The following is a 13,628-nucleotide window of genomic DNA, read 5'->3' on the forward strand; positions in this document are numbered from 1 at the left end:
TAATGCAAATCTTTCCTCAGGACTCTTAGGCTTTATCTCCATAAATTCCAACATGTAGGCTAACATGTAGGGTTTGCAGACCCCCATTTATAACAGATTGATTAGCTCAAACACCTGCATGGCAAATCCTCGCTCTTACTGAAGGGTGCTGCTTTCATTTCCAAGCTTTTAGCCCCTCTCCCAAAACCCCTTGACTCAGATTTACCCTGAAGTTGATATTTTTAGTGTCAGTATATATCTCGCTGCACAGAGAGATTAATGGAGCGTGAGGGGAAGAGATAGAGGCAGCACACGTGTGTGTCAGCTACATGGTAGAAAGTGATGTGTGGGTGCAGAGAGAGGAAACCCAGACAGGGCACGAGTCTAAACCTCAGGCTGGGATCCTGTAGTTCATCATTGCCCTGTCAGAAAAATGGTTAAAATATTTAGTACCCTTTCAAAAAGTACAGCTGTGCACCTAAAGAGTTCATATTAGTACCTCAACTGGTATCAAATACATATTAGGACCTTTATAAAGGATACTGCCCCATTGACAGACAGGTGGTTTACATATTGAAGGGACACTCCACTTTTTTTGAAAATATGCTCATTTTCCTAGAGTTAAACATTTGATTTTTACCGTTTTGGAATCCATTCGGCTAAACTCCGGGTCTGGCGCTAGCACTTTTAGCATAGCTTAGCACAATCCATTGAATCTGATTAGACCATTAGCATCGCACTAAAAAAAGAGTTTCAATATTTTTCCTATTTAAAACTTCTAGACTCTTCTCTAGTTACATCGTGTATTAAGACCAACGGAAAATAAAGATTTGCGATTTTCAAGGCAGATATGGCTATGAACTGTACTGGCGTAATAATCAGTGACTTTGCTGATGTAACATGGCTGCAGCAGGCGTAGTGATATTACGCACTGCCCGAAAAAAGTCTTCTTGGTTACTTTCAATAGCAGGGGACTATTTTCGGGCAGTGCGTAATATCATTGCGCCTCCTCCAGCCATGTTACAGAAGCAGTCCTTGATTATTACGCCAGAATGAGAGTATAGTTCCTAGCCATATCGGCCTAGAAAATCGCAACTTTTAATTTTTTGTCTGTCTTAGTACACGATGTAACTACAGAAGAGTCAAGTTTTAAATAGGAAAAATATTGAAACTCTTTGGTTATTTTTAGCGGTATGCTAATGGTCTAATCAGATTCAATGGATTATGCTAAGCTATGCTAAAAGTGCTAGCGCCAGACCCGGAGATCGGCTGAATGGATTCCAAAACGGTAAAAATCAAATGTCTAACTCTAGGGGAGCTAGAAAATTAGCATATTTTCTAAAAAAGTGGAATGTCCCTTTAAGAAATCCCATGTTAACTTGTTTCTCAGTTGTATTATTACAAGCATGCATTGTCTCAGGTGTAATTTATTAAAGTTATAAAGTAAAAAGAGCTGAGAAATTTAGCTCTATAACATCCTGGACTGTTTTTAAAGAGGATGACTGACTATGAAAGACTACAGTGCTACAGTAAATGACTCTGGATTATTTTAGGAGTCCTTTACATGCTGTCTGCTCACACTGAATGGATCAATATGAATTATGAATGGACTGTTGACGTCAGTGGCTTTTGAAAAGGATCTCAGATAGAAAATGGTTTTATTTAGACTTCCCGAGGCAAAACTGACAGTGACTAGTACCACTCTGCTATGTAAGATCACTCTCTCTGCAATTTCATAACCATTTTAATATTTGATATCATAAAGCAATTTCCAGAAAGATTATCTTTTCAAAATCCTATGCTGCTGACAAGCAAGCTTTTCAAGGTGTTCACATATCTTTTTTCTTTTTCATCTCTTTTAATAAAGAACTGGTGGTAACATGGTATTTATATATAGCTTTACATGGTAAATGTAAAATACACTGTGGTACGTTTTCAAAAACCTTGGCAGTGCTATCTGTATGTGTATTACTTTGTACTATGATTACAGGAGTTCATTCCTTGCTAAATTTACTTGTACCTTTTTAACTTATATGTGACCCTGTCTGTGAAATCCAGTTTAATCTGGTATTTTCACAGAATATGTTCTGATATGTAGGATGATTTTATATAAAAAACAGTAAATTGCAGTCAAATGAGTAATGCTGGATTTTCACAGAATGGGTCACACTTTCAGCTTTCTAAATAAAGATATGACAGAAAGTAAATGATGGTAAACTCAAGTCTACAGCCTTGCTGTATCCCTCGTGCAAAAATGCAAATAAGCCGACTCTGTATATCTCAAATGATCTGCCTGATATGTAAAGTGTGATTATTTTTGCCTCTCTTTGTCATTTATTTACATAAATGTCTTTCTTTATTGCAGTGAAGAAAGCCAAGCTCGATGGACCGCAAGGTAAATTTAAAGTACAGTTGTTTTGAGGTTGTTTTTTCTTTTCTTGATGTATTATGTCTACTAAATCCATTGTCGCTTTCCTTACAGAGAAATTCAACACGTACGTGTCACTAAAGGTTCAGAACGTCAAAAGCACCACCATAGCCGTGCGAGGCAGTCAGCCATGTTGGGAGCAAGACTTCATGTTGTGAGTTATTGTCTTCTTAGTTGCCTATAGAAAAAGTTAAAGGAGGGGTGCATGATTTTTAAAAACACTTTAGAAAAGCGACTACCAAAACACAATTGTAGCCAATCAGCAGTAAGGGGGGTGTCTACTAACTGACATCGTTGCCTGGGTTGCGTATGTGTGGGGTGGGTCTATCAAAAGAAGGTCCAGATTCTATTGGGGTAGGGGCATGTTTGTCTAGGTGATTTCAAATATCAACATTGGCTTTCAGAGATCATGCCTTTAAGCAAAAATGTATTGCACACTGTATGTATTTACATGCTCAATGTGTTTGAATTATATGTGACTCTGATACACAAAACCAGCGGAGCTTTTCTCCCAAAGTTGAATCTCTTTCAACTCTCGACGCTCAGCGCCGAGCGCGGAAAAACCGCCGAGCGCCGGTTTTCAGGGCGGAAAAAACCCGCTAGCTGCTGGCTTATTTGAAAAACGCCGAGCTTCCATTGGAAACAATTGAAAACATGCGCCGGCCGCGGGCGTAAAAGTTTTGGTGTACACAACCCCTTAAACATTTGTGAGGCTGATATATCTAGGCGTAATAATCAAGGACTTTGCTGCCCTAACATGGCTGCAGGAGACGCAATAATATTACGCAGCGCATGAAAATAGTACCCTGCTTTTGAAAGTTACCAAGGGGACTATTTTCGGGCACTGCGTGATATCACTACGTCTGCTGCAGCCATGTTACGGCAGCAAAGTCCTTGATTACTACACCAGAATAAGAGTATAGTTCCTAGCCATATCGGCCTAGAAAATCACAACTTTTAATTTTCTGTCAGTCTTAGTACACGTTGTAACTACAGAAGAGTCAAGTTTTAAATAGGACAAATATCGAAACTCTTTGATTATTTTTGCCGCAATGCTAATGGTCTAATTAGAATCAATGGATTATGCTAAGCTATGCTAAAAGTGGTAGCACCAGACCCGGAGATCAGCTGAATGGATTCCAAAACAGTAAAAACCAAATGTTTAACTCTAGGGGAGCTGGAAGTGAACAAAAACGAAAAATTGAGTTTGCCTTTAATACCCTAGTATCATTATGACAAATATTGCTTTGAAAACACCATCCATATTTTTTTGAGAATGAAAAAGATGCAGTGTCTTTATAATGTAAATACAACAGTGCTGTTATAGATGACTGTCCAACAACATCTGCTCTTTCTTGAATTCCAGCCAACCCCATTTTAAAACATCTATAAGCCAAATTTGATTTAGTTTCATCTTATCTCTCAGTGCAATGTCTAACCCAACACCTCCATTTCACCATTAGCCCCTGCTGCCGGTAAGAGGGATGGGTTTTGATATCAAAGCTGAGGCTATTATTAGTATTTGATGCAGCTTAGAGACTGCCGTCCTGTGGAGCTTCATTTGGTGTATGTCAGTAGTGATGCCCAAAGCACAGATGCCATTGTTTCAGTCTAAACCCTGTTCCATTTTACTTATTTCTTGTTTTTTATTCTTAATATAGTGTCCCTGTTAAATTTATTTATTTTTGTCCTCAAATACCTTCTGGTGTCTGTTTTTTTCGGCAGTTTTTATTTTAAAGGTCACATATTTCTAAGCTTCTAGAGTTTTATATTAGGTAATGATGTCCTTAAGAATATACATTTGCAGTTTAAGTACCAAAAACAATCTCTCTATATTTTTTACACCTCCTCTTTCATGAGCTCTGCTAAAAATAGGTCGTTTTGGCCTGTAATAAGTAATATTAATGAGCCTCTCTTCTGATAGGCCTGTTGTTTTATGAGTGAAATACACAGTTGAAATAACGTTACGCATGGAAGAACACTAAAGTTTCTGTACACTAAATGTTAGGTTAGTAAACCAACAGACACAGAGACTAAGGGCCCTATCTTGCACCCAGCGCAACTGACTTTGTCAGAGACGCATGTATCATTCGTATTTTGCACCGGCGCACAGCGGGTTTTTCCCTCCACAGACGCACGTCGGCAAACTAGGGAATGAACTTGCGCTCCCTGGGCGGTTCAGCGCAAAAAAGGATGCGTGTTCCAGCGCAAACCATCCCTGATGCTATTTTGCAGTTTCAAAAAACAATTGCGCCACTGACCAGAAAAAAACTAGTCTAAAGTCAGTGGCGCGTTGCGCGTTGTTCATTATGCTATTTTAAGGGCGCATGCTTGACCATAATGTATAGCGTGACGTCTCCTGACATCATTGTAGCGCTTGCGGCGCAACGTCCTGGGGATGCCAGCTGATGAGACTCCTCTCACGCCTGTTTAACCGACGCTGATTTGGGCGCGTTTCTCCTATCCCCATAGAAAACAACTTCTCTATCTTTGACTGCTCTTACAAGAACGTCGGTCTCATCGGCTGTAAAACCGCTCCTGGTGTGTGCCTGGTAAATCCGTCATAATAATAGCAACCCGCCATGGAACTTGTGCACTTGCGTTTAAAGGGAATGTTGGATGACGTTCTGATTGGTTTATTTGACGTTACGCCCAAACCACCCCATATGAATAATGAACCTACTTCAGACCAACCCCTTATTGATTTGCGCCTGGCGCAAGAGTTATTTCTCCCGCCGGGAAAATAGCAACAACGCCCAAGATCCGCCCACAAAGTCACTTGCGCTTTGCGCTTCGCACTTGCATTTCAGATCGTTAAAATAGGGCCCTAAGAGATTTTAACCTTACCATGTATAACTCAATAAACAAACAGACACTTACAGGGCCGGTGTCTGTAACTTAAGAAAACAAACAACTTCTGATTTCCAACAGATATTTTATCAAAACCGGTGGCTACCAAAGACTTTTACATTACAAAACAACACATAAGCATCTAGTTAGCGTTGCATAACGGTTTACAATATATAATTTCAGTTTTCTCTGGCTCCGTAATGTAACTTAAACGTTAGGACTGCATGATAAATCGCATGCGATTGTAAAAAGTAAAGCCGATTCATTGATTAGTAGTAAATCACCATCAGCTGCTGGTTCTGAGAGCAGGTGATGCCGCTTTACTAATAATCAACAAGATGCACGTGACAATCGCGTGCAAGTTATTGTGCAGCACTGCTTAAAATGTGTTTACTTACGGGTTGTGGATTTGAGGTCGGACCCAACAAATTAAGGACTGCAACATCTTAGATGAGTAGATTCTTGGAGAAATCAGCATTGAACTCTGCCACATTGAAGCAGTTACTTGTAAAATGTTTAAAACGGCTAAAGTCGAACTAATTGTTGAGGAATTTCTGAATAAATGAACATTAGCCATTGTTCTAGTACAGCGCCCCACCGTTTATGTCCCAACCGGGTTGGCGCACCCCAAACCCCACTTCAAAAAAAAAAAAAAATGCAACAAAGCTTTGTTTTCTCGCCATAAAGACTCATGTTTAATCACGCGCAAATAACCAGGGGCCGCAGGCGGACATAAAGAAGTTGGGATTCTACATCGGGCTTAGCCACGTCCGACATTGTGAAAAATATTTACGCCTGTTGCACCATCTGAAACTACGACCAGACGCAGCTACACTCAGCATATATGTGGCATGCCCCCGTGTCTGTGTTTAACCGCTGTGATATTTACGCCATTCGAGTTTACTTTGGTAAGAATCTAACACTTACTGCCGCCAGCTAATACAGTAGATGACATATGAGAGCTTTCCTCATGTTTACCAGTGCGCTCTCCCTCAAGATGCGTGCATCACGTGCAGACCCATGAAAAACATTCACAAAAGCCTTTTCTGTTCGCACAAAATATTTAATAGTTTGCAGATTCATATTAACAGCTCAAGTTTCAAACTAAATTAAATGAGAGCTTTTAATAAGTTCTCTACAGTGTTTTTGTAAGTATTTATGTATTCTATTATATAATTCATTGGCGGTCTCTCTACCATGAATGAAAGCACATTGCTCGCGTATCCTGTGCATCAGACGCGCCCATGTCTCTTCACATTTCATTATTTCTATTTTTGCCATAGAAAATAGTCTCTGTCTCTCTTTGTCCCTTTCCTCCTTCGTGTCTAACAACTTTATCATAAGACGTCCCACTTGACAGTTTCCCTGATTTCAGCCAGTTAAGCATATTTAAAATATATATGGAATCTATGAAACGAGTTGACACGCATATAGGGGCTGCAGTGCATAACAGAATAGGAGTGCGTAGAAAAAGACAGCAGCTGTCTTCTACGTTTCTATCAAAAACTAATAAAGTATAGTTTTTTTATTTAAAATAAAAGCGATTACAAAGGAAATGTTTACTGTTCATGTTTTTTATTCATTTATTGTATAGAAAAATCCCACTTAAAGAACCAGACCGCCATTACATTTTTCCTCTCGGTGCGCGTACCACACTTTGGGAATCCCTGTTCTAGTTTATAAATGTTTTTCAGAAGCCTGTGCAATGATTTAGTTTCCTGACATCCATCAATTGAACAGCATTTTCTCACATGGTGTGATATTCCTTAGGGGTTTGTTTGGCAAAAAGGGGGTGGGACAGTGGACGGTGCTCAGGGTGGAGACTGAAGAGAGGGACAAAAAGCACTGCCTACCAACACATTTCCACAACGCGTTTTCAGTCAGAACACGTGAACCAGCTGAAACGGACAAGAAGATCAGTGATTACATAATGGCTACCGTAGTTGCAACACGCATTTGGAAAAGTGAGGCGCTAGAGAGCACTGTTCGTTTGAATTCAAAATACAATTACACCACTAGATGGGGGTAAATCCTACTTATTGTCCCTTTAAATGGCACTTATGTTCTTATTTTTTTGACAAGTCTAGGATGTTGTAGTCTTAAACATTGACTATGACTTAAGCAATATAGACCTAAAATAACTTCCCAAACAGCTGCTGCCATTGTACCACATTTGCTAGCTGGCAATATGATGTTATAATGGGCAAAAAATGGTCCCAAGCTGTCACTGGGATAGTACCGTTTAAAAAGGTCCTAATTTGTACCATTTAGGTATAGATATCTATACATTCCAATACCTATGTCTACCTTTGAGGTACACTAGCCTATAAGGTACTTATATTAACTCTTTGGTACCAGTACTGTATGTACCTAAAATGTTTTATAATCCTAAAACGTCCTCTGAGGTACTAATATGAACTCTATGGGGTGGTTTCACGGACAGGAATTAGTCTAGCTGTCCAAACTGAAAACAACTTGCACTCACATATCTTAAAATACATAAGTGCACTTTGTTTTGCCTCAAAATGCACACAAGTAATGTTTTTAGTAAGGCATGTTTGTAAAAACTAGTTTCCTAATTAAACTAAAGTCCTGTTTTAAGCTAATCCCTGTCCAGGAAACCACCCACATTTGCAAAGGTGTACTTTTTGGAAGGGTACTGCTCCAGTGACAGCAAGGGAACATTTTTGACAGCATACTTCCAGCTGCAACTGACATTTTCTGTTTATATAAAGTGTATGTGGGTGATTTTAGGCCCGCTATGAAATTATATGAATAATGTTGGAGAAAACTAAGCATAACAGATAATATAGACCATTGTGTAAATTGACTTTTTTGCTTACAGTCAAGTTCCATTACCTGGACATGAACTAATACTGTATTTTTTTAATGCGGGTTTTATAATCCTAAAATGTCCATACAATATATTATTATGTGTCACTCTTAATTTTACCCTTCACTATCTATTCCCAGTGAAATAAACAGGCTGGATCTGGGCCTGACAGTGGAGGTATGGAACAAAGGGCTGATCTGGGACACCATGGTTGGCACGTTGTGGATCCCATTGGACAGCATACGACAGTCGAACGAGGTACAGCCCAGATGGCCTGCCTTGGCGTCCAACAGCTTGCCGCTTTTTCTCATCCTCTGTAGAGCTATATATGGAGAACTCATTGCAAAGTTGAAAAATCGTTAATGTCTCAAATGGCTATTTTGCAAGGATAGTCCCTATTTAGTTTCCTTGCTGAACGATCCAATTGTACTCTGTGAGCTCCCCTTAGTGGGTGCAAACTTGTAACCTTTTGGTTACCAACAGCCAGGTTAACCACTTCCTCCAAGTATGTAGATTTATGGACCGCAGATATTACATTTTTCAAGTGCATAACAAGGTATACATTATATCAATATGTGTTCACTGGGATCAAACCCATGACGTTTGCGATGTTGAGTTTTTATGACTGCCAGACTTAAGATTGCACGTATAACATTGCTGATATCATCTTATAGGAAGGTCCTGGGCAATGGATGACTTTAGACTCCCAGGTCATCATGGCGGAAAATGAGATCTGCGGCACCAAAGATCCCACCTTCCACCGTGTGCTTTTGGACACACGATTCGAGCTCCCATTAGGTGACCTTTTTTATTGCACATTTGTCTTGACTTCTTAATTTATCCTAAGCTCTAGTGCTGACCCACGGTTTTCATACCTTACAGATATACCTGAGGAGGAAGCTCGGTACTGGGCCAAGAAATTAGAGCAACTCAATGCAATGAGGGACCAAGATGTAAGTAACTTCATTCAACACTAGTCTTGTTGCGTTTACAGTTTTCCCCAGAGCCCAAAGGCAGGACATGCTTTAAATTTGTGAAGGCTAGAACAGTATATTTTCTTCTGAATTACGCACCAGTTCACCATATGTTGATAGTCCTATCTATGTTTGCTTATTTTGCAGTATGCATACCAGGAGGAGCACGAGAGGCCACTTCCAGTGCCGACAACTCCGTGTTGTAAGCTCTCAAATATTACACACTCATTTACCACACTATAAATTGCAAGGCCTTTTGAGAGAGCATCATTACGGGTCAGATCACCCCATCATCATTTACAATTTAAATTAGATGGATGGCTCGCCATCTGCCCTGTACAGTATTAAGTAATATTAGAGATGGGTGCTTTGGTTTGGCTCAAGACATTTTCCATCACCCTTCAGAGCTATTACTCATTGGTTCTTAGCATACATGGGCACATTCCTGCTATGCCAACACCCAAAATGTAAACCCTTGTATAGTTTAACATCCCAGATTTATAACAAGCTGCCTTGTGTGAGCCAGATGTTTTTATCATAACCTCTACTTACCACAACTAATTTCGTGTTGGGTCATTTTTCATTAGGTAACTGGAGTCTATGGGGTGACCAGCAGAGTAAGTTAATTCGATGTTATATGGGTTGTTAAGATGCTTTTCGTCAGATTTTTTTGGCTTATTCATGTGTGCTTCCTCCTCAGATGATGATCCAGACAGTGCTGTAGACGATCGAGACAGTGACTACCGCAGCGAAACCAGCAACAGCATCCCACCTCCATATTACACCACATCCCAGCCCAACGCATCCATGCACCAGTACCCCATCCGAAACATGCAAAATGGCTCGCGTTACAACGACATAAATGACTACGACTACGATAACCAGAGGGCCATTAGGTAAATGCCTGTGGAGCCCTACTCCTTTGTTCATAGCAGTCAGTTCCTAGACATAGCATAGCCGCTTATGCTAACAAATCTGTAATATTTACAGTGACTATCCTCTGTTCCTATTCCTATGCAATGGTCACTGTATACAAGCCTTGGATGATGCTCGTATACGCCTTAAGGGTTTGGAGCCACATGGTCTTTGATTTTAAGTGCTCACCTCAAAATGAGCTTTAATTTCCTTTATATTTTGCAAATGTTGTATTCCTGACCTGCCTGGATTAGTGCATCCCAGAGAGACTCTGGCCTTGTTTCAAATGGCACCAACCCTTGTGGTCCTCCTCCATGTCTATATGTTGACTTGCAAACTGATGGTTAATTGTTCGCTGTGATGTCCTCACCAGTGGGATGCCACATCAGTGAAGTCCACATCAAGTGTGCCATTTGGGATAAGGCCTTTTTGAAACCCTTATAAAGTCTTACTAATGGGCACTGAAATGGGATTTGATTCATGAGTCTCTTAGCAGCTTGGTTATTGTACAGTATGCCTTAGGTTGGGTCATGTTCCGTTCATTGTGTGACCTCATGAGGTGAGATGCCAAAACAAAGTTTATTCATGCTCCTACTCTTCCTGCTTCCCCCATCCCCTTCCCTCCCACCAGACGCTATGATAGTTTAGACTCCGCCACCAACGGCCACAGCGATCTCGATTCGGCTTCTGGATCGAGCAGGCGGACCAGCCGCCAGTACTCCTTAGACAGTAGGCACTCGCTCTCTGATAGGTGGGTCTTACACCTCCAACCTTTTCCACCTTCTTCTGCTATTGTTCCTGCTCCAGCCTGTGAATCCGTCCCGCTGTGATGATGTGGTGGAATTGGACATGTCTGGTCCTGTGGTCTTCGCTATGCTTGCTATGCATGCGCACCAGTCCTTCTTTTACATACATGGTCTATAAATATATATATATATATTTGATCTGTGTACTGTATAAGGGGTGAGCGGTATGAGCAAAATATTTTATTGTAGTATAAGTGATTTTTACATCATGGTAAACGTGTTTTATAAAAGCTTGCCAGGTGTTGCCTTAAAGGACAAGTTCTGTATTGTACACTTAAAGCCCTGTTTTCAGATTGTTTATGTTGACATAGAACGGTTTTGACTGAAATTTGGACATATGACGCTGGCCCGAGAATTTTCGGTTTCTGTGGTATTCATGGGTGTTCACTGATATACTCACATAAAAATCGCTGCAAAAGATGTTTTCCGACAGGTTTTAATCGTAGTTTTTGTCCAACTCCATTGACTTGTATAAGATGTGCTGTGAGGTACGGTATTACTCTGCCGCCGGAAACGGAAATGGAGTTGTTTGTATTCTTGCAATTGGTAAAGGTGGATTATCGCCACCAACTGGGCTGGAGTGTCTATTATTCAAGCTCTCAACGGAAGAATATATGGATGTGAGGCGTTTGGAAAAATAGGTCCACAAGTTAACAACGAATGCTAAAACAGCTGTTTGAAAGCATCTTTTGCAGCGATTTTTGTGTGAGCATATCAGTGAACACCCCTGACCACTCGGTGAGTTTCACGTCTTTGTAAACGAAAGTTTAATGCATTTTAGGAAGAATTGTTCCAGTGCACCTATACAGCCATTGTAGGGGTGGGGGGGGGGATTCCACAGAAAATTCTCGGGCCAGCATCATATGTCCAAATTTCAGTCAAAACCGTTCTATTTCATCATCAACAATCTGAAAACAGGGCTTTAAGTGTAAAATACTGAACTTGTCCTTTAATAGTTATTATTGCTGGTACATCATCTCGAACAAAGCTGCAATCTGTAACTTTTATAGTTAAAATAAACAAAATTATTGTGCTAGTGCCACGATTCGAAAACAGTAAGCTTATAATAATTAGTTATAAATTGAGGTGAAACGTCATTTGACTTTAACGAATGTAAAAATAAGTACGCAAAGTAACTTGCAGTTTTAGGTTTAAACAGAGATGGCACTAGAGAGGCAAAAGTTACGGAATGCAGTTTTAATAATTTTCTGTTCTGTTTTTCGAATATGATGCACATTAAACCAAAAATGACAATTATTCATAACAAATTATTGTTAACTTTGCCATTGATTTTATTCCAACTCCAAAATCGACCACGTATAAAGCTGTTGATCTAATATAGTCATCCCTGTATTATTATAATAGCCGGTACACATGGGACCAAAGTAAATCCACAAAATAAGGCAATTTAACCCAACCGTAAGGAACAAAACACCACTTTGTCCTGTGTCTAACAGCCTTCCTTCGAATTGTTTGGGATACGTACTGCTCTGTATTTTCACCAATGCAAGTAATGTAATCCAGGCCTGCTAACATGACACGGCTACTGTCACACGTTATATATTAACCATCATACCGCCCAATCCTATACTGTATCTATACCTTACTGTATATGTATCTATGTTTTAATAATTGCTGTGTATTTGTTGATAGCTTGTCACATGTTATTTGGGAACCGTCTCATAGGTGTCACAAGGTTTTTGGAATAGTGTAATCGTAATTTGCTGCAATCACCGATGGGGGTCCATTGAGTTTGGATAAAACAAGGCTTTTCTGTGAAGTCTGTTATTTGCCTGCTTTATGCCTGACAGAGCTGGAGGATAACGCTGTAATTGTGAATGCCTAGTGTGCACTAATTACATAGCCTTTAGAGACACTATGCTCTGTGTGGGCAGCAGGCGGGTCCGTCTAGATGGCTATGACAGAGGACAGGGAAGTACACATCAGCAATATACTTCCAAAGTGTCAGGATGTTAATCTTTCCAGGAGATTAAACTAATGTGGGGAGAATATTACGTGTCTTTGTTCACGAGAATGGTAGGTTTATGTTCTAGAGAGAAAGTCAACAGTAAGTAACTTCTTAAGGACCGCAGTTTAAATTGTATTGACAATAGTCTCCTCATTATGGCTGGTAAATCTTCTCAATTCACCTGCCATTGGAAAGTGTAGCAAATGGTTAAATTTGGATCCTGGGGAAAGTTGTATATGGCTAACTGACAGATTTGTGAGTATACATTACATTGAATTGAGTGTGTGTCCTGTGGGTCCTGTATTCCTCTTCCAGTCTGATTCCCAAATACTTTCTTGGCTCTAAACATCTTTTGCATCTGTTTTTATGAATTACCAAATCTTACATCCCATAATCGATAATGAAAGTGTGTGTGTGTCAGCGTGTGTTTTCTTTCTAATTCTCTTCTCTCACTCTACACCTAATGGGTTCATCCATCATTGCGGATAAATATCTTTCCCTTTTTTGCCAGAAGAAGATGCTGTTTCTTTTTAATCTATCTCTTTCCTTCACTTTCTTCTTCTTACTCTCCTATGTCTTTGCCTATGTGTTGTTCTTTCTTGCGTCCACCTGGATGAATTCTCTTCCCAGTCATCTTTTTTGTGTTTGGTCTCTGAGATCGTGAAAACGTGTGTTTTGAGTTTTCCTTAATTGAGTCATTATTTCTTTCACCATCTTACCTCCATATAAATACACTGAAATATTTGTCTGTTGGATATAAAGCAGATGTAAACCAAATCTGGTGTAATGGTCTTTATTAGTTATTCTGGTCCATGTGGTTTCCAAGCTTCAGTTAAGATGGCTTATTCTGGCCAGCTGAGCTAGAAAAGTAACT

The 13,628-nt window shown here is 39.9% G+C and overlaps 1 protein-coding gene across 1 annotated transcript in view; it reads left to right on the forward strand.

The window, feature by feature from the left end:
- unc13a (unc-13 homolog A (C. elegans)) overlaps positions 1-13,628 on the forward strand; it is a 54,879-nt gene that overhangs the window by 4,052 nt on the left and 37,199 nt on the right. Inside the window, exons 2-9 of the mRNA XM_065246538.2 lie at positions 2,345-2,374; positions 2,462-2,561; positions 8,231-8,348; positions 8,765-8,888; positions 8,973-9,043; positions 9,212-9,266; positions 9,652-9,681; positions 9,765-9,960. Of these exons, the coding sequence (XP_065102610.1) occupies positions 2,345-2,374; positions 2,462-2,561; positions 8,231-8,348; positions 8,765-8,888; positions 8,973-9,043; positions 9,212-9,266; positions 9,652-9,681; positions 9,765-9,960 (724 nt within the window). The remainder of the gene's footprint in view (positions 1-2,344; positions 2,375-2,461; positions 2,562-8,230; positions 8,349-8,764; positions 8,889-8,972; positions 9,044-9,211; positions 9,267-9,651; positions 9,682-9,764; positions 9,961-13,628) is intronic.

The sequence above is a fragment of the Paramisgurnus dabryanus genome, chromosome 24 (assembly GCF_030506205.2).
Source record: "Paramisgurnus dabryanus chromosome 24, PD_genome_1.1, whole genome shotgun sequence".
Taxonomy (NCBI): domain Eukaryota; kingdom Metazoa; phylum Chordata; class Actinopteri; order Cypriniformes; family Cobitidae; genus Paramisgurnus; species Paramisgurnus dabryanus.